This window comes from Ctenopharyngodon idella, chromosome 3 (assembly GCF_019924925.1).
Source record: "Ctenopharyngodon idella isolate HZGC_01 chromosome 3, HZGC01, whole genome shotgun sequence".
Lineage (NCBI taxonomy): Eukaryota > Metazoa > Chordata > Actinopteri > Cypriniformes > Xenocyprididae > Ctenopharyngodon > Ctenopharyngodon idella.
In genome coordinates this window covers 25,151,704-25,178,404 of record NC_067222.1, presented here as the reverse complement: position 1 = coordinate 25,178,404, position 26,701 = coordinate 25,151,704, and the positions used below count along the sequence as shown (strand labels likewise).

At 38.0% G+C, this 26,701-nt stretch overlaps 1 protein-coding gene across 2 annotated transcripts; it reads right to left on the bottom strand.

The window, feature by feature from the left end:
• Nucleotides 1-4,055: 4,055 nt before the first annotated feature.
• kcnj12b (potassium inwardly rectifying channel subfamily J member 12b) lies at nt 4,056-15,548 on the bottom strand. 2 transcript variants are annotated; one of them, XM_051888708.1, is made up of 2 exons: nt 14,833-15,548; nt 4,056-10,217 (listed from the first exon to the last, which is right to left on the bottom strand). In XM_051888708.1, exon 2 carries the CDS (start codon nt 10,141-10,143, stop codon nt 8,875-8,877), a length of 1,269 nt encoding a protein of 422 aa, XP_051744668.1. In that variant the 5' UTR covers nt 10,144-10,217; nt 14,833-15,548; the 3' UTR covers nt 4,056-8,874. The 2 variants fall into 2 exon arrangements, with proteins under 2 accessions (XP_051744668.1, XP_051744669.1); XM_051888709.1 differs by lacking the exon at nt 14,833-15,548 and adding an exon at nt 11,782-11,922.
• Between the last annotated feature and the right edge of the window lie 11,153 nt (nt 15,549-26,701).

Here is a 26,701-nt window from a genome sequence, read left to right as displayed (position 1 = left end):
CTTGTTTGTGTAACTTTTCGACCCATAGGTGCAGATATAGTGTGTAGAAAATACTGCAAAGGATTTTATCATTATTTTCTTTTATTCCAGATTATTGTTGTTAATGTTTAAGACAGTAATCTTATACTGTACATGTACATACTGTAATGTTTTCCTTTACCAAGTTTTTACAGACACTTTTAGCGAAAGTATGGTTAACTATTCATAGCATATGTAAAAGCTGTTTTCAGTCTGTGAAAAGTGCTACTAGTACTTAGCGATTGCTTTAATTTCAATCAACGTGATGTCACTTGACCGCCACAACTCTCTGTAGTATCTTTCTTAACCACTAGATGTCGTGCTTTGTCTGTATTCTGGAAAACTTAATCACAAGTCAATCAAAAATTCTTTACTTGCCAACTTTCTGCTTTAATGTTATTGTTAATAGTGAGATCCCACTATTTTTATTTTCGGATGTGCTGTCGGAGATGTCAAACGTCATATGTGACCCAGGTATTTGAAACGTTTCATAATGGGCTACTGAGTGTGAGCGTGAAATAATTTAGCCGAAAAACCAATTAACCGATAGCATCTGGAACATGCGGACGGGCCGCTCTATTTCCCTCCTTTAATACGGGCTCGATATCGTTTCACATCACTTGTGGGTCTTAAAATGTTTTGCTTGCTTATAAGTCTCAGCAAAGCTGTGTTTTCTGTCTGGGGTCCGTGTAAAGCTCCAGAGAGGGAGAGAGGAGCGCGGCAGGTGTGCGCGCTTTCTAATTAAATTTCTGACTGCTTCTTTGTCAGTAATTACTTATGAATAATGCATGTTGCTTTGAAACGATGATCTCTTCATTATGTTAAATTTTCACAACACTGATTAATTGTAAAATGACAATCCCTTAATTCTCTCTCTCTCTTTTCTCTCTAACCAAAAGTGTGTACAAATGTCCATCCTATTCAGTTCGTTTCAGAGCATTCGTGTTACCTTGGTAACGTATTTACATGTCACCTGAAACATGTTTTTTTTATCGTTTTACAGGAATGGTAAGAAAAATCTTGTTTTCATAATAGGTAAATTGACATTTTAATTTATAAACACTTGTCAAGTATCTAGGCTACATCTCAGTGACAAAATCGTCCAATGAGGTCATGTTAAGGATGCAAAGCTTACCTTTGAGGCTTATATTCTGTGCATTTTGTTTGTGTAACCTATGCTTCCCACTTCATTTTAGTCAGATTAGATCTCAGGGTAACGAAAGAAAAAAATATGAGATTTAAAACTGATCGACAGCTTCTCAGCATAGAAAGACCAGCGCTAAGTAGTTGGTGAAACTCTCTTATTTTTGTCTGGCTATTAGAAACATACCTATATTAAACTTTGTAGACAAAGAATATATGCAGTATAATATTATAGTGTATTTGGCTGTGTAATAACCAAGAGAAGAAGGTACATGGATGGATTGTATTTCGTAGACCTCTATATACACTGAATTAATAATAAATTATAAATGTGTTCAGCATTCTGCAACAAATATTTTTCGGATTTTCTATTATATTTTAAGTCGAAAAGTGAGCAGGATATATTAAAATGTAGCGCAAGGATTCGGCAGGCATGTATTAATGATACTAAGTGGGGCAGCCGGTCTCGGAGCCCTCCCCAGCTCTACAGCGCCCCACAAATTTCCCAATGTAAATCTGTGGTGAGAAATGGAACTGCAGCGCGCTCTCACAGAGAGCCATTGGGGCAGATTTCTGGCTTTCCCACTTATTTTTTACGTTAGGTAAACACACCTTACGTAAACCTCGCTCCAGACAAGACGAGATCAGTCTGCTTCAGATATGTGTCTGCATCAGGTCAGTAACTAGTTGGTATGTCTGTTCTTCCTATGTGGAGTAGTGTATCAAATTAATGAGAGTATAAACCCTTTAATTTAAACGTGCTCATGTGAATAGCTTTTATATACAGTAATTTTGTTGTGTATGTTTCCTCACTGGAATTCCTACATAAATTGCAATATTCTAAAACAACATTCGAAAGCAATAAATACTACATTAAGCAATTCCAAGATGGCATTCTATGCGTTTGTCGTGTGTACTGAAGTCTGTCAATCATAGGGTGACCAGACGTCCCTGTTTTCCGGGGACAGTCCCGGTTTTTGGTGTTCTGTCCCCGACTGGGGCTGTCCCCGGAAATGTACCCGTTCAAAACAACCCGCCAATACATTGCAAAAAAGGAGCAATTGTGTTGTGATCATGTTCACCAACAGAGGGGGCTGTGCAGCTACACTTGGTCGCGCGCGCGTCGCTACTTCATGAAGAACGTAATCTGGATCTGGACCAGAGCAGGGCGCCATTATCGTCAAATATCAAAATAAACATCGTTATCGGTTTCAAGGTAATAACATACTAACTGTTCACGTTAAATTAAAGTAATACTGTTTGTATGTTTTATAACAGGGCCTCAACAGAGTGCGAGATTGTTCTGCACAATTTTAAACGTCCACAAAAGTTCCTCATATCACGTGGTGAAGGTACACTCAGATATGAATAAAAAATCAAATAAAATAAATAATACACGTGCAACTTACTTTGTGCTTAAAATGAGTCTAAAATGCAAAATAATAGTTAATAGTTAACAGTTGTAATTTCTGTATACAGTAAAAACAGCTTGTGAAAATTAAAATATTAAATTCAATAATGTTAAATATTTGTTAAATGCCGTTTTATTTATCTTATCTTATATTTATGCTGTTTTATTTTTGTAATGTAATGTGCTTTTGTAAAGTTATACTTCTGTCATAACAGGCATATTGTTTTGAACTGCTTTTACAATGCTTTTATTAATCGTGTAATAGTTCTTTGGTGAATTGTATTAAAACCAGAGCAAAAATCCTTATAATCAAACTAAATCATAATAATTATTAATGTAATAATATAAGGAACCCACATCAATTAAAAACAAAAACGTTCAAAAATGCATTGTCCCCGATTTTTAATAAATAGATAATAAATTAGATTTTGGTGGTATTTTGACCAATCAAATAGGAAATGTCCCTGGTTTCCATTTCAGAAATCTGGTCACCTTAGTCAGTCATCATTAGAGCGCCACCCTCAGGCTAAATAACACAAGGACATTAGAATTAAGCCAAAAGTGTCTGATGTGTTCAGCAATTACGATATAAATCTTACAAAAATGGTTATCATAAACTAGTGCTAAGACCCTGAATCTGCCCTACTTAAATTTATGACCAAGAGCCGCTACTGACACTAACCCCCGGTTTCACAGACAAGGCTTAAGCTAGTCCTAGACTAAAATGCATGTTTGAGCTGTTTTAACTAAAAGCAACTTCTTAAATTATGTCAGTGCCATTGTTTTATCTCAAGATGCACACCACTAATGTTTTTTTCTAGTGAAAGTTTACAAAAGCTTCTTAATTCTGAACTACTGGCTAATTCTGGCTTTAGCTATAAGTCCTGTCTGTGAAACCAGGCCAAATTTTTTTAAAAAGCTTGATGATAGTCGCTATTCACTGCCATTATATGGAAGAACACAAGCGGGACATTTAAAAAAATAAATAAATAAAAATCTCCTTTTGTGGTCCATAAAAGTAAGAAGGGCATACGGCATTAGAACAACACCAGGGTGAGTAAATGATGACCTGATTTTCATTTAGGGTGAACTATCCTTTTAATAAACAAACTAAAGCAGTTGATTCTTAATCAGGAGACAGAGGCCCACTACAGGGCCTCAGCATTAGTGTGTCCCCTAACTTAAGTGGGCCACAGGATGACTTAAAATGATTTAAATTATAATAAAATAATCTAACTTAATTGAAATGCTAAAATCAAGGTGTACTTTTTTACTTAAAATATCAATAGCTCTGCATAACATTAAAGAAGTCTATAGAAAGTCTCTATTATGACAGGAAAAAATAAGTGTGTTTGTGTTATAAAAGGCAAGTAAACATGTTGTGTGTTAAGACAAGAGGGAGAATCGTGCAATAGAGAATTTGATTCAGTAGCATGTCAATAAATGTCACATGACACACATACACACAGAGAGAGAGAGAGAGTACTGTAATCACATAATTTAATACTTCATAATTTAAGACTTCATGCAGTTGAAGGTGAGATTTGATACAGATTTAATGGACCCGTTTTCCTAGAACTCAGTGGTGTATATATACTTATCTTTCACACTCTCTTACATCCAGCTATACACAAAGTAACATCACTACTCAGGTTTAATACTTTTTCCTGTTTAATTGTAGAATATAAACTCCCTGATTGTGCAGTTCTGATTTATTAAGGTACACTTCTGGATCCTATTGCTGAGATGAAATCTTGTCAGTGACATGGTGTGCTGTTTTACTGTGATATGCATTGATTGATTGTTTTGTCTTTCCAAAAGTCTTGAGCTCAATATCAAAACTTAATGTTCACATTAATTTTTTTTAAAAATGTTAATGTTAAACCTTCAGTACTCGGATCTATATTTTAAATCCCTGCATCATTACCATTTTTGTGGATTATGTAAGGAGTGCTCGAGTAGACGCGTAAATGCTGAATCCGCGCTTCCATGTTCTCTCCTGGTTCTGTGTTATATTTGGCGTTAATTACCAGCCTTCTCAGAAGGCAAATGTACACGATCTCTTTGACCTTTGTATGTGACAAGTATTCTCAAAGCTTTTAGGCTTGAACCTATAGGGCACGCATGCTTCTTGTTCCCATAGTTATAATGTACTAAAAGAGAGATGGCAATTAGAGACATTCCCTGGAGTGGAACACAAAGCACAGAAGTTGACTAGTGAAACTGGGGCATGTGGTCTTGCTCTCCTTCTCAATGGCCGTAGGAACAGAGTTCGTAGCCTATGTGTTTGCTTAATTAATTCTTAGTTTTTAAAGTTACAATCCAAAATTCTTATGCTGTTGTGCTTTAGAATTACAGATCTGAAAAACTTTGATAGCTTGAATTTATGGTAAATTGAAGAAATGCTGGTAAATAAGCAATCGTGGATTTCTAAGGTGCAACAGTGGAACAAGAAAGAAACAAATCTATAGATAGGCCTATACGACCAATAATTATAGATAGACTGTTACCGTGGTTACATTTGTCACCATGGTTATGTGTGTTATGATCCTCATCCGATGACAGACAGCGGGATACCCGTAAAGCTCGAGCAAGATTTGTTATATAACAGCATTTGAATAATTTACAATAGTAATAAAGTAACTTCACCTTGCCTATTACTCAAATGAAGTTTCATTCTTATTTCTTACTTTATTTTGTGCTTAAATACAGTTGACCATTAGAGTGCAGAGTGTGGATAGTTGATATTAATCAGTGAACTCACACTTCACTCCCTCGCATTGCAATGACATTTGTTTCATGCTACAGTAGATTACACAGCTTCTGACAGAAAAAGATTCACCTCTAAATATTACACTTAATCAGTTATATCCTCATGTCATGCCAGTGTTGAATCGTTTCCCTGATTCTCCCTCTCCCTGTTTGAATTATGTAATCTAATAACTTTATGCAGCTTAAGGTGACATTTGATACAGATTTAGGCCCCGTTTACACTAGTGCGTTTTTGTTTTAAAACAGCGATTTAAAATGAAAATGATCCTCGTCTGCACTGGCGTTTCAGAAACAATCTCCGTCTACACTACACAGCCGAAAACGCATGTCACATGACCGTTCATGGACACTGCATGCGCGTACAAGTGTAGACAGCTGCCTCTTGCGCATGTAGGCAGCTGCAGTATTAAAAAAATGCAGAGTTTAACTGCACAATGGCTGCTAAAAATGACAACAAAGCCAGCAAAGATTGCAGTTCAGTCTCCATGTTATTGTTTACACGATCGTCAAGGATACGCAAAGCGAATGCAGGCAGCCACGCCATCATTTTCAAAAGTCTCCATTTTGTTACGTTTACATTGAAACGCAACTCCGGCGTTTTCAAACTAAAACGGGCTCTGCAGCGTTTTCGAAAGTCTCCGTTTTCGAGGTTTGAAAACGCCGCCGTAGTGTAAACGACAGCCGGAACCGTAGCAAAACTAATGCGTTTTAAAACGAAAACACACTAGTGTAAACGGGGCATAAAACGTTTTCAAAAGTCTCCGTTTTCGAGGTTCCAAACGCCAGCGTAGTGTAAATGACAAGCATAACCGCAGCAAAACGTATGCGTTTTAAAACGAAAACGCACTAGTGTAAACTTTCCTTAATGGGCCTTAATGGTTATAAAATGCACCTGTTTTCCTGGAACTCATCGATGTAAATATCTTCAGATTTCTTTCACTCTCTCACATCCAGCTGCACAAAGTTACACATCATCACTCAGGTTTATTACTTTATTACAGATAGCTCTAATTCATTGAGGTACACTTCTGGATCCTATTGCTGAGAAGACATTTATTTATTGCGTTTCAAAAGAAGGTTGATGTAGGTTTGTATTTCTATGTCGTCTTTAGTTGCATCACCCGCTTATTTTCTTTCTCTGCTGGAAAATCTAGATCTGGTCAGAGATGGTTTTACATGGTTGTTGGTCCAAGGTGATCATTAATGGTCAAGCTGGTTGGTTGATCAGCGGGAAAACCTGCTTGTATTGGTTTTGACCTGTAGATCAAATTAGTCAAGCAGGTTAGAGCTGGTACACCTCTTTGGACCAGCAAAAATCAGCTAGCATAATTTTAAAAAATCAGCTTGAGCACCTTAAACTGGTATGACCTGGTTTTTCCTGCAAGGCTAAGCTCATTTGCAATAAAGTACCTCACTATTTTATATCCATGTTGCCTTCATTTCTGAAGAGCTGAAATCAGCATGAGCTGTCATGACTCACTTTCACCCTCAGAAACCCAACTGAAGAGGTTATGAGGACGTGACCTGGAACCAGCCATGCTGCTGCATAAAATAGTGTGAATAATGACTCAATTTTCCTTTCATGACCAGACAGCAATTTAAAAACAATCAGCTGTGTGGCTGTGGGTTATATAATGGTTTCATGACGTAGTGTAGCATAGTACTGTATTTTTGGAGAGTGGACGATGTTGAGGGGATCATCTCTTTTTCTCTGTGATAGTGGAAGACTTTGGCTATAATCTACCTTCATGAAACATTTAATTTATTTAAATCATCTTATATTATGCCTTCTTTATTTAATCAGGCACTCTTATTTGCCCCCACAGAGCAAAGTGATGGATGAGGTGAGTGGGTGAACGCTCTCGCTTTTGTCTCCGGCTCTCGTTCTCACCTCTCCCATTCTCTCCCATTCTCTTTGCTCTGATTTTAAAAAGGAGGGAGATTGTCGAGATCTGTAATTATCATGTAAGATACCCAGGTGGGTGGTTAGTGTTGGTCTGTTGTTAGTTGCTTGATGAAATTCATTTCAAGCTCTGTGAGTGGAAATATACTTGTGTAATTAAATGGACTTGTCATATTATGCTGAATGTTGACCATTTAGTTTAGTTTCACCCTGTGAAATATTGCATGGCGTTGCAACTTAAATTGCACTGCAAAAAATCATTTTATTAATCAATTTTTTTGGTTTTTGATTATTTTAGTTTTTTGTTTTTTATTAACAGTAAATGTAGAAGCAAAATTGTGTAAGATATAAGGTCTTTTTGAAAAAGAACTTGTTTATCTCACCAAATTTATGCTTAAAACAATGAAAAACAATTCACCAACCGGGTAAGCAAAAAAAAAATATAGATAATTAAACTGATAAAGAAAATGTTTTGTTTTGTTTTTGTTTTTGTTTTTTTAGCTGATACTGATTTTTTATTCTTTAGCATCTACTATAGAAGTAGCTTTTAGTATTGATCATTTCCTTTCACATTCGCAAGTGGGCAGCTGTTTTGATACTGAGGACAAAAACTCAATAAAGAAAGGTCATATTGAAGGTCATACCTCATAAAACACACACTAGCACAATGTAGCCATTGCTGTAGCAAAACATGTAACATTGTAAATACCTTGTTTTAGAGCTTCAAAATTTGTGAAAGGCTACCACACATAGAAAACCAGGACTTGTGGGTTTAATATATCATTAAAGCAACATGAAACATGTTCATCTGGCTGTCATTGTGAGTAAGCTGTTTTATACAAGGGTGTTTGTCCTGAGCATGAATGTGAATGGTGGTATGTTGTGGGGAAAAAAAAGAGTTTAACTGTATCCCATCATGTCTTATCTTTCACTCATCTGCTCACATACTCATATATTTATCTACTCACTTTCTAATGCTGAATAAATAGTTTTGTGTCTTTGCTATTTGCTAGCCTGGGAGCCATTGTGCTCATTGTCAGTTGGCAGTGTCTGTTTAGGTGTTAATTATTTTCCACACACCTCTATAGTAGTACCTCATTACATGGTAAAAATAAAACTATCAGACATTGCAGTCTTTGCTCTGACGTAGTGGGAAAAAATCAGTAGAATATGGAGAGCATAAATAAAGTCTTCAAGTCACTTTATTGCTGTAAATAACACTAAACAAGAGTGTATCATGTCCTACTCAATATCCAAGCAAAAACACTAGTAGTGGTTAACAACCTATTTTGTGCAAATTTTGTATACAAGACAAAGATTTAGTCAGTATGGCACCCAGGCTAGCTTAGTATTGCATAATGATACTACTTAAAGCTATCACTTCAAACTACAGTATGAAACAGATAATCAGATTTCAAGTTTTCCTACAGGAAGGCCTCACATTTCTGACAACTACAAAAAGCACTTTCTTTTCCTGACCTGCCCTCGACTAAAGCATGGCACTAGGACAGTGGGTCAAGGTTTCATATGGCACTTGCATTTCTCTGTATCTATTCGTTACAACCGACGCTAAAAGAATAGGCTGAGTCTACGATAAAGCAAAGTTTTCGAAGGTGACAATCAGAGGTCATATTTCAGATTCTTTGTGATACGACCTCTGATCGAAGTTCAGATTGGCTGAAAGGGTCTCTAGCTCAGTCCCCCTCTCAGCCCTGTTCTCTTCCTGCTCCTCTTCATCCCTACTAATGAAGGCTAACTCATTCTCATAGCAGAAGTTGGCGCCAGATTCCAAGGATTTGTTCTCCTCCATATCTTTGGCACTGCAACGTGGCGTTGAGGGAACCTCGTAGGTCTTGTGAAAGTGCGAGTAGTCCACCTTATACTGGTTGCGTTCCTCAAACACCACAGGCTCAAAGCGATGACCCCATAAAATCTCGCTGGCCAGGTATGAGCTACGCACCTGAGCCGTCATCGCAGTCGCCTCGACCATCCCTTCCAGTATGACCACTATCTCAAAATCTGACGTTTCCAGGTCCTGCTTGCTGATTCCAAACAACGGACTCTCCTCGTTTATCTCATGTAGGATGGTGAGGGGAGCAACCAGGAAGATGCGGTCAAGACCTTGGTCGTATCCCACATTGATGTCGATCTGATCGAGAGGTATGTACTCCCCCTCTTCTGTGATTCGGGGCTTAATTAGCTGTGCCCGTACGTGAGCCTCTACAATGTGACTTTTCCTCAAGTTCCCAACCCGCCACATGAGGCACAGCTTCCCGTCACGCATAGCGATGACAGCATTTTGTGAGAACAGTATCGTTTCTGCCCGTTTCTTAGGTCGTGCCATTTTGGCCATGATGGCACCAATCATGAAAGAGTCAATGATGCACCCCACAATGGACTGGAAGACGACCATGAACACCGCTAAAGGACACTCCTCAGTCACGCAGCGGAATCCGTAGCCAATCGTCGTTTGCGTCTCAACCGAGAACAAGAATGCTGCGACAAAGCTGTTGACCTGCATGACGCATGGTGTGAAGTCGTCTTGAGAGGGCCGGTCTAAGTCGCCATGGACAAGAGCAATAAGCCAGAAGGCGAACCCGAATGCGAGCCAAGACAGGACAAATGCAAGGGAGAAAAGGACGAACATCCAGCGCCAGCGAATGTCCACACAGGTGGTAAAGATGTCGGCGAGGTAGCGCTGGGATTGCTCGTCCATATGAGAGAAACTGACATTGCACTGGCCTGTCTTGTTTACAAAGCGGCTCCGCACCTTCCGGCGTGTCTGGATTTTGCCGTTACCAAAGCCATTGCCGAGGGCGGGCATGTTGCCGTGGCGGTACACGTCCTCCTCCGACGATGACACAATGTTGTAGCGGTGGGGCTTGCCCACACTCATGCCACTCTGCCTGGCCAGAACCAATCCGTAAGTGGGAGAGAGTACCAAAGCAGCTCTGGATCAGTTTGTGTTGCCTGAAGATGAAGCAAAAAATTATATCAGTTATGTAGTTTTTGTTCATTGTTTGTCATACAGTTGTGCTCATACATTTACAAACTCCTTGAAGAATCTGTAAAATGTTTAGCATTTTTACAAAATAAAATAAGAAATAAAATCTTACATATAAGATCATTTTGAGGGGGATTGCTATGAAAAGGCTGCATAATACATATTTAAGTATATCCCACAAGATAAAATAAATTTGCAAAAATGTATACTTGTTTTCACAAATTATCCTGTTCAAAAGTTTCCACACTGTTTGTTCTCAATATTGTGTGTGTTTGTAACCTTTGTGATAGTGACAAACCTGTATCTCAACTTCATATAGCCACTGTGAGGAAGTATTCAAATGTGCATGGCATGCTGGGAATCTAAAGAACTTACCTAGAGGAAATTTGTCAAGAACAGTCAATGATTCTTAGGGAGCCAACACACAATATTAAACCAAAGGTATGTAAACTTTTAAACAGTATAACTTGTGTAAATTGAGTTATTTTTCTTGTAAATATATGTAGATATGCATTACCATTCAAAATATATCATATCGTTTGGGGTCAGTAAGATTTTTTTTTTTTTTTTTTTTTTAGAAAGAAAGAAATAATACTTAAAACTAATAATACTTTTATGTATAATACAAGGATATTTTAAATTATCCAAAAGTGTTTTATTTAAATTCTACTTCAAATAAATGCTGTTCTTTTGAACTTTCTATTCATCAAAATAATAATAATCATAGTTATCACACTTTTCACAAAAATATAAAGCAACAAGCTGTTTTCAACATTGATAATAATATGAAATGTTTCTTGTTTTCTGAAGGATCATGTGACACTGAACTCTCTGCTGAAGATTCCGCTTTGCCATCACAGGAATAAATTATTTTTAAAATATATTACAATAGAAAATAGTTATTTTAAATTGTAATTACTGTAATTTACTGTATTTTTGAAAAATAAATGTAGCCTTGGTGAACACAAGAGACTTTTTTTCAAAAACATTTTAAAAATCCACATGCTGTAATGTATAAGAGTATAACTGTGTAATTATTTAATAAACGGTAAACTAGAGCAATAAGTGATAAGAGGCAGTCAGACGCAAAGCCACTTAAACATGGTAAAATCACTGTAACACAGCCTCTGTTGGCTTAATACTAGAAAATGGCAACAGAATACAATTTTAACAAATATCTGTATTTATTAAGAAGTCAAAACTTTTCATGTTATAAATATTTTGGTATTAGAATAATGAATAATTAATATTAGTTTTAATAATGAATAATGAAAAAAAGTCAATGAAAGCTTAACCTGAGTGATGCAGGCCAAAAAAATCTAATGAATCCTCATTGCAGCTAAAAAAGTGTGTTACTCCTCCGTCAGAGTGTGTGCAAAAGTGCCATTCTGTGAGTGTGAGTAGGGAAAGAGCAGATGAGCAGATCTGTCGTCTGGTTGTTTCACAGCAGATGTAGCTAATTAAAGTAATTTCGCGCTTTTCCTGCGAAACTCCGCACCTTTGTACAGTGAAGTGCTGAAGTGTGCTCACCTCATAGCCTGAGAGGGGCTGGAATGAGGTCCTTATTGTTATCGTTATCATCATTATCATTATTCAAATGTTCTCACTACTGTTTTTTTGACAGAGCTCTGAGCCGGGAGCTGCCGGTGGGGTCCAGATTTAGGCGTCTAGCCAGTGCCTGAGTCAAGTGATCTGTCTTTCTAATAATAGATGCCTGTCTCAGTGAGGCTGCTGCACGCAAACTCACACTTGCAAAAATCTGCGCTCCAAGACATACTGTACTGACAGAGACATCAAAACACACAGACTCCTCATGTGTGCACACACACTCACACGCTGGGGGCTGGGTAGTGTCAGGTGCTATATTGGTGAGTGTGAATAGCTAAGAAGCCTCAGATTCGACGAGAGTGATAATGAGAAAAACATATAATTTCCTTGATGCATACCCATGAAAGCACAGAATTGCAGCATAGTTCTTACAATACTCAAAAATATAGGAATAACACAAAAAACTAGAGGGATATAGAGGTTTCCATGGAAACCTGTCTGGTAGAAATTTTGTGTGAGTGTGTGTGTGTGTAGGTGTGTGTGTTTATTTGAGGGGTGACTGTCGGCTTCGTGCGGTGTTATTTTAGTCATCATCCAGGTGGCCAATCACTCAAAACTGAGAGAAGAGATGAGAAACGAGAGAGACAGTTGAGCAATTAATACATTTTTCAATGACAGCCGTGAGAATACAAAGTAGATTTCCAGTTGAGGGGAGACCATGGGGTCAGTATCTTATCTACGTCCTGATGTAATGTCAGCTAATTCCATTTTAAATGTCAGCAAATCCTCTGACCATGTAGTGGTTCGATAGTGGCGCTATGATGAGTAAAGATAAACTAATCCATGTTCTGTGATAGCTAAAGATAAAAACTAACAAATACTCTGCCGTCAGCATTTCTACTATATTTCTCTCTAATTTTATCAGACTTTGCTTTTCTCTGTGCTCATTTTGTAAATACACTTTAAAATGGTTTTCAGTAGTGCTATATATATTATTCACATTTGTATTTTATGTAAGCAATAAGGTACAAGAGGCTGTGCTGTATCGTGAATAAGTCACGGCTGAAGGGCGTTGTTAGGCACGAAGCGGAGTGTCTGCAACCCCTTCAGCCGAGACTTATTCACGATACAGCACTAGCCTCGAGTACCTTATTGCTTTTATAAAACTGTTACCACACAATACAAATATTAAAGCCAGAAATATGTATCAATGCAACTTTCATGAAGTAAACTTTTTCTAAAAGCCTTCCTTCCGCCGGAAAAAATAGTCCCTGACCGTGAACAGCAACAGAAGTTACATTATTACACCATTAGATGGCAGCAAAGACTGTCTTTATGAGTGTGTCAGTCAGTAGCGAAGACTTTTATATTGAAAAGACTGAATTGTTTTGAAAACGAAACAAGATGCGACTGACAAATGCTTTGACTACAGCTGTCAGTCATGGGAAAACCCCTTAAATGTTAAAAGGACAGGATAATACATTGGACATTTAAACAGATTTTTTATTATGAACATAGGACTGACCTGAAGGAAAATGCTAAATCTGAATGCAGATAAACTCGCTCAATCGATCTTTCTCACAATACTCTTCTACATAATACAGTAAGCTTCAATGAACAGTATCAATTGAGAACATACAGTTTACGTTGTTAAGAGTGGTTGCTAAGGGTGTTGTGTAGTGATACACAGAAGCGGTCATAGCTGTGTTTTATAATGAATAAAACACAGCTATTGACCAATCAGAATCAAGGACAGGAACTAACCATTTTATAAATATAAAATATATCAACATCAATAATATTTGAAATAAAATATTATTTGTTTCTGAGATTTGTTTTATTTATATAAGCATTTTGCACTAAAATAAAATAAATTTAGAAATGATCTGAGCTTTGAACTCTGTAAAATATGCGCTGCACATTTTGCACTAAAATAAATAAAACTGTATTAGGTTTCTTTGCACCAAGAAACATATATGATTGGGAGAAGGTTTTGCACTGAGGCAGTTTTTTGTTGCATTATGAAAGGATTGTGGGGAAAGATGTATTCTGCAGAAGATAATCTCGGTTATGAGAGTCTGACATAAATACGTATACCCTATGGTGGTGGTCGATGGAATCTTAATCTGTAGAGAACATTATGTTTCCTTTTTGGTTTTCATGCACACTTAGAATCAAATGGGACAGCTGTCATTTTAATTCTCAAACATGATTAACATTCTACCCATTCAACAGCTCCTCCAGTCCCAAAATGCCAAATGATGAGAAATTAAAGTGATGGCAGTTTGTGAAAACTTTGACAGGCAGTTGACAGGCTTCATTTATTACTCCACATTGCTCCTCCCTCCAAACATTTCCCAAACATCCCCAGACGAGCCGCATCGGTCTCTTTTAATAAACTTTATGAACTTAGACTCGTATCACCCTCGCCAAAAGCGCAGTGCTGAAAAGAATCCGCAGAGTTGCATCTGGTGACTTTTTTTTCCAATGAAATTCTGCCTGGTTTTCAAAAACCATAAAATTTGTATGATTTGGTTTGTTTTGTCATGCTATATCCATCCAAACAGGTGCCTGAGTGTTGAACGTACAGCGTTTACACAATCAGGATTTGGATTACGTCTGACCGAATCTAAATTTAGACTTCATTTGAATTTATATTTGAGCTGAAATGCATACATGATTTTTTTTTTTTTTTTTTTAAATGATGCTCATAGAATTTTTAAATCAGAGAAGAGCTCAACATGTGCAGACATTTTGGGAATGCTGTATTGGGTGTAACAGCCCCCTCATTGATTTGATAACACGCAGTGAAAGTACAGGACATGCAATGTTGATGACCATCAATATGACTCTATTCATGTGCGGCACATTAAACGCACCAAAACACTCGCAGACATCAAAAACGCAAATCGCCTACAGGTTGCAGAAAATACCTGTAGACTGTCCATGTGAGTGAGACAGAGCCGATAGAAGCTAAAGGAATATGTACAGTCAACAGGCACTTAAGATAACAACAAAACACATTGTGCTTACCTTTTTTCTTCCCTTTGTGTGCATGGAAATATGTAAAAGAGAGATCTGAAGTTGAGCTAAAGCATGATTCCATTGAATTTCTCACAGTTCCCCTGCAGGAAAAAACACCCTTTCAAAGAAAAAAAAGGGATCCTGACTGTCCAACGAGGTCCTCATCTTTAGCGTCACATACACAGAAGGAAACTCGCACACATGTACGCATGTATTCGAAGGAGGTTCTTCTCTAAAGCCTGCAGATTATATGCTAACAACCTCAGAACGTTCCATCAGCGTTCCCTAGAGTTGTTCTGACGTTTCAGTAATCTCAGCACTGCCGTGGTCATCCTCGAGGGTCTTGCGTGTCCAGAGATTCCCTAATGTTCCGGTGCGACACCTCATCAGTGATTCTCTCTTTTAGCGTTTAAAACACCGCTCTCTCTTTTTCTCTCCTTTTTTCTTTCTCTCTCACCCTTGTCTGCTATCTGATCTTTGCTGCAGTTTTTCACACCCTCTCTCTCTCGTTTGCTCCCTCTCTCTCTCTAAAGTTGGCATTTGCAGGGATCACGGTCTCACTGATGCTATACCTCAATCGCAGAGCTCTTGAAAAGCAGCCTGGTGTTCATGCACAAAACCAGAATAAGTACATTTTACTGCCCTCTACGTTGGCTGAATAGATTACAGACTGATACAAGTGTTCTCGTGAGTCTGTGAGACAAGCAATTCCTGAAGATCTTTTTGTTCGAATGTTTTTGTTTTGTTTTCTCTTAGGTGGGAACTGGGGTTTGTGCACACTGTTTTTCATAGTGTTTGCATAAGGTTAGTGTGTGTGTGTGCGAACATGTTCTCAGATGAATAATCGTTTTAAAGGGGCTGGCTCTTTGGTTTGGGTTGCACACACAAGGACGGTGACAGAACCAGGACATTTTCCTCTACAAATAAACACAAACGAACACACAGAATGCTCATCTGTCATGCATGGTCACGCTGACTAATTAATCTGACTCCTACCTGTGTGTGTGTGTGTGTGTGATATTAGAGGTGTCTGTGTGACAGGTTCTCTACTGCTGAGATAGATAGATAGATAGATAGATAGATCTGTTGACCTCTCATTGTAAACATACTAAGGCTCTTGCTGTGATGTCAGCTTGGGTTGCAGTGGCTTGTCCTGATACTGTTTCATGTTGTGCATTGCTTGCTATGTTTGGAACTGTTCTACAAGGACTGCTATTGATCTGTTATTGAACGAAGGGCTGAGAAGTTTACTGTAAACAACAAACATGATTTAAGTGAACCTGTTAAGTTCTCAATGGAATGTAAAGACATTACTTTAAGCCATTCTTTAGTATACACTACTGTTTAAAGGTTTGGGTTCGGTAAAATTTTTACAATGTTTTTGAAAGAAGTCTATTATGCTCACCAAGGCTTTGTTTGATCAGTAAAAACAAAAGGTAATATTGTGGAATATTATTACAATTTAAAATAATTATTCACTATTTGAATATATTTTAAAATGTAATTTATTCCTGAGATGGCAAAACTGAATTTTCTGCATCAATACTCCAGTCATTGGTGTTATTTGATCAATCAGAAATCAGTCTAATATGATGATTTGGTGCTCAAGAAACTTTTCGGATTATCAATGTTAAAATTATCAATGCTGCTTAATATTTTTGTGGAATATGCCATGATACATTTTTTAAATGATCTTTTGAATAATAGAAAGTTTAAAAGAACGTCATTTATTTGAAACAGAACTTTTTTAAATGTCATTATAAATAAATTTATAATGACATTATAAATGTCTTTACTTTCACTTTTGATCAATTTAATGCATGCATGCTGAATAACATAAAAAAAAAAAAAAAAACTTTTGAACAGTAGTCGAGCTTTGAATTTGAATCTAGAAAATAATGCAAATAGTTTAAAAAAAAACAAAAAAAAAACGTTTGGAACATTATTTGACATTATAATGCAAACACATATAGAAATACAGAATTTTAAATCTCTTAGATCTAACTGTGATTTAACCAGCCAATCAGTTTTAAGATTCTGTGACATCATATTATTGGCATGCTGCCTAATTGAGTCTCTGTACCATTTGTTTAGAGTAACTGCCTCTTAATTACTTGTGTATGTTTAATTGAATCCTTATAATTATAACTAATGGTTTTGGACTGTAAAAGCCTCGTGTGTATTGTTTGCATTGCATTTGTATCATAAATTAGAACCCAACCCCTGCAGTTTTTCTTTTCTTTTTTTATAATCTTTGATCAGATGTTGGCTCCCAGAGTTTCTCAACTTTAGTTTGGCTTAGAGCATGTGTGATTATCAGACATAGTGTCATTGTTTACCCATCCTCCTTTCGTTCTAAACCCATAAAACAAAAAACTGTCTGTCTTCTGTGGAACACAAAAGTTGAATATTTGAGCCCATGTCCAGTCTCTTTTTAAATACATTGAAAGTGAATGAGGACTGGAGACATCACACTCCAAAATAGCATCATAAAAGTATCATAAAAGTTGTTCAAACAACTTGTGCACTACAGTCTTCTGAAGTCATATGCTTTATGTGGGGAACAAACCAAAATGTAAGTCATTAAAATTTACACCACTACTTTTAAATGGCTGTCAAAGAAAAGAAAAGGAAAAACAAAACAAAAAAACTGTGCATGTGATTTTATTGTAATATTTATTAGGAAATATGTCTGTGTGTTAGCCCTGAGGCAGAGGAACAGATGTCTGTTGTGGAAATTCAAGGATCCATATGGACTAGAGTTTAATTATTACTGTAGAGACTTCACAAACATACACACACACACTTTGACTCAATCATGTCAGTGTGCCCTTTTTATCAATGAAGTAACTGTGAATGTTTTCCCCGCTGAAGACAATCTTGGCTCTGCAGATATGAAGGAAGTTTCACTTTTATATGTTGTCCTCCTTAAGCTCTGTGCAACTAAACACTGACAAATTATTAATCGAAGTGACTGTGTGTGTGCGTGTCCCTTTTTCTAACTTCATGCCATATGGAGCATGAAAATAACATGAGTGGAAAAATAGGCTATTTGAAAGAGTAGAGTGATATAAGCAAAAGTACATTTATGGGTTCAGTAAAACGATACAACTGATCTTTCACTAAGCCCTGCCTCTTTTAAAATGTTAATCTGTGGAAGCTCTTTATGTTTGAATAGTTTGGACACAATTTTAAGAGAAATTATCCAACTAAATGCATAAACATTGTTGCAGGATCACAGTATTTTCCTATCTTTTAATTAATCTGTAGGCGTGTTGGAGATTTATTTTGTAAATAAAGTGGTAAATTATGTAAATCTTATATCATTTGTGTTCATAAGATGAATGAATGTCTTACGGCTGTGGAACGACATTATTGAATGACTACATTTTCATTCTTGGGTGAACTAACCCTTTAAATGAGGCTTTAAATTACCATTTACTTAAATTTTGATTTACAGCCAGCTCAGTTTATAATCATGTTACTGCACAATTACCAATTTCTTAAAAAGAATAATAGCAGAAAAACATGCTTTACAATGTCACACTTCATTCCAGCCCACATAAGAATAATATCTAGGCCTATTATTGTTACACGTATTCAGTTTTGTTTGTTCATAGATCAGTTTTCATGGACTTTTAGTTTGTATTCATCAGTCACGTGTTCTTTGTCTTCGTTTCCCACCACTCATCTTTTTCTATCGACACTTATCATCATCACAGCTGCTCATCATTCAGTTCATCACCATCATGTATTTATGTTCCTCCCTGTGCACTCTCAGTTGTCAGTTGATGTTTGTTTGTGTGTTCATGGTTACGTTTATTGCACAGATACACTGTTACACATTCTGGATTATGCAGCCAAATTCGCTGCGTTCACTCGAGAGAGAGACTGGATTTTCTTGTGTTCACCGAAAACTTCTGTCGTCTTGCCGTCACCAGCCCCTTCGATAATGAGACCCTAAAGTCATTGTTTTGGATTGGGGCGAATTATCATCACCCTGTAGACCTCCCAGACACCTCGGGACCAAAATGGAGGGTCGTTATCGTGCGGTGTCTGGAGAGTGTCTGGCACCTAAGGTGTCTGGCATCTAAACTCTGGAACAATCTTCCTAGTTCAGGAAGCAGACACACTCTGTCAGTTTAAATCTAGACTAAAAACGCAGCTCTTTAACCTGGCATACACATAACACATTATCAATTTATGTTTTCAAATCCGTTAAAGGATTGTTAGGCTGCATAAATTAGGTCAGCCGAAACCGGGAACACTTCCTATAACACCAGATGTACTCGTTACATCAGGAGAAGAATGGCATCTATGCTAATATTAGTCTCTCTGTTTATCCCGAGGTTTATCGTAGTCAGCCGGATCCGGGCCGTACCCAGGTGAGATCGAGGACTTGTGCCTTGACACGACCACAACGCAGCCCTGAAGTGTCAGCAGAGATTGAGTCAACTAGATCATCCACTGTGAAGGCCTCATCGACACGACAGCCAGTGGCACAGTTCCTCAACAAACCGTCCATACCGCCGTGATGAATACGATCCTCAACTGGATGGAACTGGAATAAATACCTTGACTGTTGTGATCCCATCGGACTTATTATGATTCAGGCAGCTATCATAAAGCACTGTTCGCTGTTGGCCAGAGGAGAACTGGCCCCCCGACTGAGCCTGGTTTCTCCCAAGGTTTTTTTCTCCATTTTAACACCTGTTTGCCACCTGATGTCACCTGTTGGAGTTTGGGTTCCTTGTCGCCTTTGGCTTGCTTAGTTGGGGACACTTGACATTTGATATTCAACAGTGTTTTGATCTGCCTGCATCGACACCATTGTATGCGAACTGAACTGAGCTGTATGATGGCATCACTGTTTACTCCAGTGCTGATATAGATAAATTAACTAAATTAATAACTATTGATTCTTACATCAGAATGAATTAATACTGAATTTACTTAAGATGGCTAATGACACCATTTTCTTTAAGAGCTGCTGTGCAGCCAAAATTATATACCAGTTATCACTTTAAAGCTGCTTTGACACCATCTGCATTGTTAAAAACGCTATATAAATAAAGGTGACTTGACTTGATAAAGGTGAGTGTTTACCCCCGGTTCCGATCACAGCCGGACCCAGAGCCTGTTTCACCACTTGCAACCACGGAGGAATCGGGTGAGCCCCCCGCAGATGGAGAGCTACCATCTGCCGCAACACGTCAGCCAGAGACCGAGGATAAGTGGACAGCGCGTACACCGAAAGAGGAGCCCCCTATTGAGTCTGACCAGGGCTGTGAGCCCACGACATCTATGACCGAGGGTATACTGGTGGAAATAGAGACTGAGGACTGGCTGATGGACTTCAGTACGGAGGTATTGTCTCCCACCCCATTTCTTGTTCTTCATCGCTGTTTCTAGACAGCACTATGAACTATGTGGACTGTGATTTATCAGTGTCCATCGGCTCTCCGTCTGCACCCTGGGATCCATTGGCTCTGCTTCTGTCGGTCGTCCCCCAGTTCACATCAGCCTTTACTCCACCTTGGCTCCTCCCTCTCTCGACTCTGCTGTGGGCTGTTGTCTCTGCGCTCTGGGTCTGTGCCTTCGGACGTCTTCTATCATGGCTGCCGGGGTCTCGTCGTTGTCCGGATGTCACCATTCCTCCATTGCCACTTATCACCATCCCTTCGCCATCTCCTGTCACCATCCCTGCACCATCTCCACGCCCTCCTCTTAACACCATGTCCTAACCAGATGCGACGCAATGCCGCAACACGTGATAAAAGGTATCTTTTCCATGTCAATCTGAGTTTTTGTCCTAACCAGCCGCAATGGCGACACGTGACGATTCTATTTTAGAAACGGTTTCTATTTCTCTACGAAATCGCGGCTGGAACAGCAACACAAAGAATGGCAATGATAATATCAGGTACTGTTTTTGTGCTTTATTTAATGTTAAAAGCGTTGAATGTGAGTTTGAATATCATTCTGTGTTCCCAGCTTTTTAGCTGTAACAAAAACAACACTGGCTAATTCACCACAGATCTTGAAAATAAATAAATGGGCACAAGAACGTTCAAACTGTCAACTCAATGCGAACAAACAAGTGTATTCTATGACAAAGATTGGTTCAGTCACTCCGTATGTACTTTAAATAATGTTTAAATGGTGTAATATTTATGAATTTTACTATGTACTTGCCCATTTCATTGTGTATGCTGTGCTCTTGCCGAGAGAGCCCACCCACACACTCTTCTGATTGGCTGTGGATTTTGATTGATTTTATCGCTTCTCATTGTTGTGTTGCGTCTGGTGTGGACAGTCAAATTGCTCATCGCTGGAATCTTATCGCATCGCGTCTGGTTAGGGTGCGTTCTGCTACACATATTCAGTTTTGTTTATTCATAGATCTGTTTCATGGACTTTTAGTTGGTATTCATAAGTTATGTGTTCTTTGTCTTCCTTTCCCACCACTCATCTGTTTCTTTAGACACTAATCATCATCACAGCTGCTCATCATTCAGTTCATCACCATCATGTATTTAAGTTCCTACCTGTGCAATCTCGGTCAATGTTTGTTTGTGTGTGTTCGTGTTTACGTTTGTTGCACACATGCACTGTTATACATCCTGTCTGTTCCTGAGTTTATGTAATCATTAAAGTCACTTCGTATTGGATCCTGTGTACCTTTGTCTTCATCTTCATGACAATTATAATTTCCACTTTATGAGCAAATTTATTTGCTCTGTTAACAAATGTTTAGAGTTCATTCCTATGGGACATTCTTTAAAGCTTGTCTGAACTAGCAACAGTAACCAAGGGGTGGAACTTAGTAAAGGGTCAAATGAATCAATTGTTTGGCTGTTTATGAGTGCATGGGAACTTGTGTGATTTTACTGTGTATTCATTACTGATACATTTAAAATACTCTTAAAAATAAAGGATCTATGATTTCATAAAATCCTTTAACATCCATGGAATCTTTTCATTCCACAAAAGTTCTTTATAGTGGAAAATCTTTAGGTTATTAAAAAGTTTTTAAATGGTTTTCACTGAAAGGTTCTTTGGGGAATAAAAATGGTTCTTCTATGGCATCTCTGCAAAAACAGTGATGCACAAACACAACACACATGTTGGTTTTTCCATTTGATTCCCGCATGCATCAGTATAGACTCACATAGGACAAAATTTTTCATGTTTGGAATTTAGGCCACAGACTCTCTTATGTGTTGCCACAAATTTTTGTTTGCTGTGTGTTTCATCTGTGCAGCCCTGTTTGAGAAGTTCTCACACGTTTAAAGATAAATGGAGTACAGTAGGTATGCATCACACAGGGAATGATACCAAATTTAAAGAGCACACAGACCCATTTATACAATGTGAATTTGATAAATATCACACACACAGTGGCGCACTGAGCGTGATCTACTTAGAGTAGAGGAGTGTGTGACCCCAAATGTGCTGTGCTGTTTCTCCACCTTCCTATAAACTAGTTTCTCACTTTGTTTGCCATTCATCTTTCTCTCCATCTTTCTGACAGACCTGCATTCATCCTGCTTAATCAGAAGTAAATAATTACACCTGCAGGAATAACAACCAAAAATGTGCAACATAAACGCAAAACACTAAGTGCAACAAAGTTGCTAACTGTATTTTTTTTTCTGTCTCTTTCTTTCTACTAAAAGTGAAGGTCATTGTTTCAGCACTGCTGTTTTAATACATATACAGTATCTCACAGTGAGTACACCCCTCACATTTTTGTAAATATTATATCTTTTCATGTGACAACACTGAAGAAATGACACTTTGCTACAATGTAAAGTAGTGAGTGTACAGCTTGTATAACAGTGGAAATTTGCTGTCCCCTCAAAATAACTCAACACACAGCCATTAATGTCTAAACCGCTGGCCACAAAAGTGAGTACACCCCTAAGTGAAAATGTCCAAATTGGGCCCAAAGTGTCAATATTTTATGTGGCCACCATTATTTTCCAGCACTGCCTTAACCCTCTTGGGCATGGAGTTTACCAGAGCTTCACAGGTTGCTACTGGAGTCCTCTTCCACTCCTCCATGAGGACATCACAGAGCTGGTGGATGTTAGAGACCTCCACCTTCCGTTTGAGGATGCCCCACAGATGCTCAATAGGGTTTAGGTCTGGAGACATGCTTGGCCAGTCCATCACCTTTACCCTCAGCTTCTTTAGCAAGGCAGTGGTCGTCTTGAAGGTGTGTTTGGGGTCGTTATCATGTTGGAATACTGCCCTGCGGCCCAGTCTCCGAAGGGAGGAGATCATGCTCTTTTGGCATTCATGGTTCCCTCAATGAACTATAGCAACTAACTATATATAAAATAAGTTTATCTTGGTCTCATCAGACCACAGGACATGGTTCCTTAGTCTGCTTGTCTTCAGCAAACTGTTTGCAGGCTTTCTTGTGCATCATCTTTAGAAGAGGCTTCCTTCTGGGACGACAGCCATGCAGACCAATGTGATGCAGTGTGCGGCGTACAGTCTGAGCACTGACAGGCTGACCCCTTCAACCTCTGCAGCAATGCTGGCAGCACTCATACGTCTATTTCCCAAACACAACCTCTGGATATGACGCTGAGCACGTGCACTCAACTTCTTTGGTCGACCATGGCGAGGCCTGTTCTGAGTGGAACCTGTCCTGTTAAACTGCTGTATGGTCTTGGCCACCGTGCTGCAGCTCAGTTTCAGGGTCTTGGCAATCTTCTTATAGCCTACGCCATCTTTATGTAGAGCAACAAATCTTTTTTTCAGATCCTCAGAGAGTTCTTTGCCATGAGGTGCCATGTTGAACTTCCAGTGACCAGTATGAGAGAGTGAGAGCGATAACACCAAATTTAACACACCTGCTCCCCATTCACACCTGAGACCCTGTAACACTAACAAGTCACAAGACACCAGGGAGAGAAAATGGCTAATTGGGCCCAATTTCGACATTTTTACTTAGGGGTGTACTCACTTTTGTGGCCAGCGGTTTAGACATTAATGGCTGTGTGTTGAGTTATTTTGAGGGGACAGCAAATTTCCACTGTTATACAAGCTGTACACTCACTACTTTACATTGTAGCAAAGTGTCATTTCTTCAGTGTTGTCACATGAAAAGATATAATAAAATATTTACAAAAATGTGAGGGGTGTACTCACTTCTGTGAGATACTGTATATGTATACACTGGTGTTCAAAGGTTTGGGCTCTGGAAGATTTTGTAATGCTTTAGAAAGAAGTCTCTTATGCTCACCAAGGCTACATTTATTTGAAATAAATGATATACAATAAAAACAGTATTATTGTGAAATATTATTACAAGTTTTCTATTGTAATATATTTTAAAATGTAATTTATTCCTGTGATGTTAAAGCTGAATTTTTAGCATCATTACTCCAGTCTTCAGTGTCACATGATCCTTCAGAAATCATTCTACTATTATGAATTCTAATATGTGAATTCATATGTATTCTAATATGTATCTACTATACTGCCCTATATAGTAATATTTTGTGCTAGTGACAAAGAAAAAGCTAAAACAGCAAAATACACAAAATCATATTGCGTAACACCTCAATTTCACAAAAGAATTTAACAACGAGCATTAATTGAGCCTCTTGATGTGTTTTCATTATGTAAATGGGGTTGACGAGCTCTTCTGCTATTTTCTCCTCTCTAACTGCCGACAATCAAGAGTCTCATCAACTGCATCACAAGGACCAACTGCTGATTAACAGGTGTGTGTGTCCAGTAATGGAGTTGAGTCAAGATACAGCACAGACATAAGTAATCAATCCTGATACAGTAGATGTAGTGAGAACTAAGTATAGCCTATATGCATAATAATAGACATGAGGTTGTATCAACAACACAGACAGAAGCAAAAAGAAAATGAACATGCAGCTGTAATGGAACAGACGTGTATTTGATACAGAACAGAAGAGGGGGAATGCGCACGGGGGAAAGTGTGTCGTTTATTTTCACCGCTGCCCAGGTGTGCTGATCAAAATGAGTAATGAGAGAGTTAGTAGAGCAGCACCTCAGAGAATACACTTACACACCATGCACATGCAAACACAAAACTTACAAAAAAGGCAATTATGCAACAAAATACAAGCATTCTACTAAGAAGGAAAGAGCATCGAAGAATACATTTCTTCTTTATGCCAGAGTATTTACACTCATAATGCACAGTGTGTGCATTTGGCACCGTCCTGTTTGTGTTTGTGACATTTGGCATCAAGCCCCTGGAAAATATATCTCTCACACCCAAGAGGTCTCTTCACCATTTCCTCAGATAGATTTTAGATGGTACACATAAGCCCTGCGGCAAACAAGCACGGGTGCTCCCTTTCTTACACACGTTCCAGAACCTCTGCACGAACAGATCGGGATGATGGAAAACATCTGTTATTCCACCCGTGCCCTTAGAATGATTTATTTCAACTAGGGATCTATTTGTGTTGATATGAGGGTTCACATGCAATCACGTAGACACAATATTAAATTGCATATGATATCATCACATAACAATAGCTTTATTAAAATACACGGTTGATGTGCAGTTGTTTTTAATACATGAGAATAGCAGTGACTATAAAACACTTAGGCCTATGCATATTTAACATGTAGTATCACATAATGTTGATGACTACATAAAGTCTGTTAGATGCATTAGCCTACACATGTTGCTGATTCATAAAGACACTCATGCAGAAGTGTGTTCAGTTCATTTCATTCTTCCTCCTGCCTTTTTGTAAGTGACGCAACAGTGTGGATGAGATGATGTTCAGTTTGATCTCATAGAAAACAAGAACATGGACAGTACGGTGCTTTATGCCTCACTGAGTCGAGACCTACTGCTATCATTAGAAACACTTTGGGCCTCATTCATGAAACACGAGCAGAACAAATTTCTGTGTAGGCTAGTCTCTCTCTCTCTCTCTGCCTCTCTCATCCTTCACTGTAAAAGAAATCCTGTTAAAGGTGTGACAAAACTGGCAGCTATGCCTGAAATTCACTGGGTTGGCTTTTTGGTGCCTGTATATGTTACAGTACATATCTGTGCATTGCATTATAATATAACAACCCATTTCAACTATAAAAATCTGGTTTGTATAATAAAATTTACTGATAACTACAATAATATTACAGGTGGTAAAGTTCATTCAAATTGGCCTTTTCATTACAATTGCTAATTAAACAAAGCAGCATAAAGTGTAATATAAAACACTCTAATGTGCAAAAGAAACATTGATACTTAAAATGTTACTGTCAATTATAAATTGGAGCCATTTTAGCAAGATTTTATGTAGAATGTACTATACAGTACAGTTCAAAGGTTTGGGGTTAGTAGATTTTGTAATGTTTTTTTAAAGAAGTCTCTTATGCTCACCAAGGCTGAATTGATTTAATTCAAAATAAAAACTGCATGTAATTATTACAATATTTCTATTTTAATGTTTCATGTCTTTTTCTCTGATTTAATATCCTCCTCTTATTCCTCTTCTTCATTTTATTAATTAATTAAATTAAACTGTATTGATATAAAGTTCTTCTCAGCAATTGTTTGCTTCGCAGGATCATGTTTGACTTTCCTTTTGTTTTTCTTTCTTCCACCATGTTCTCTTTGGCTTTTTCTCTTGCATACATGAAAGATCACATTAAATTTTCTTTCAAGGAAAGAGTATCTTTAGAGACTGTTGATATTATGTTTGGACTGATAAATAAAATTCCCTTCTCACTATAAACAAAGCCCTCTTCAAAGGGCTTTTGAGGCAACCATTCCAAAAGCATAGGCAATTGTGTGCAGGCCTAAGCTGTAAGTAAATGTGTGCGTCTGTGTGCAAGTCATCATCTTGTCAGATCTTTG

Bases quoted from the DNA above. Each gene is read 5' to 3' on its own strand.
- kcnj12b (XM_051888708.1), bottom strand. From the start codon at position 10,143: ATGAGTGTGGGCAAGCCCCACCGCTACAACATTGTGTCATCGTCGGAG.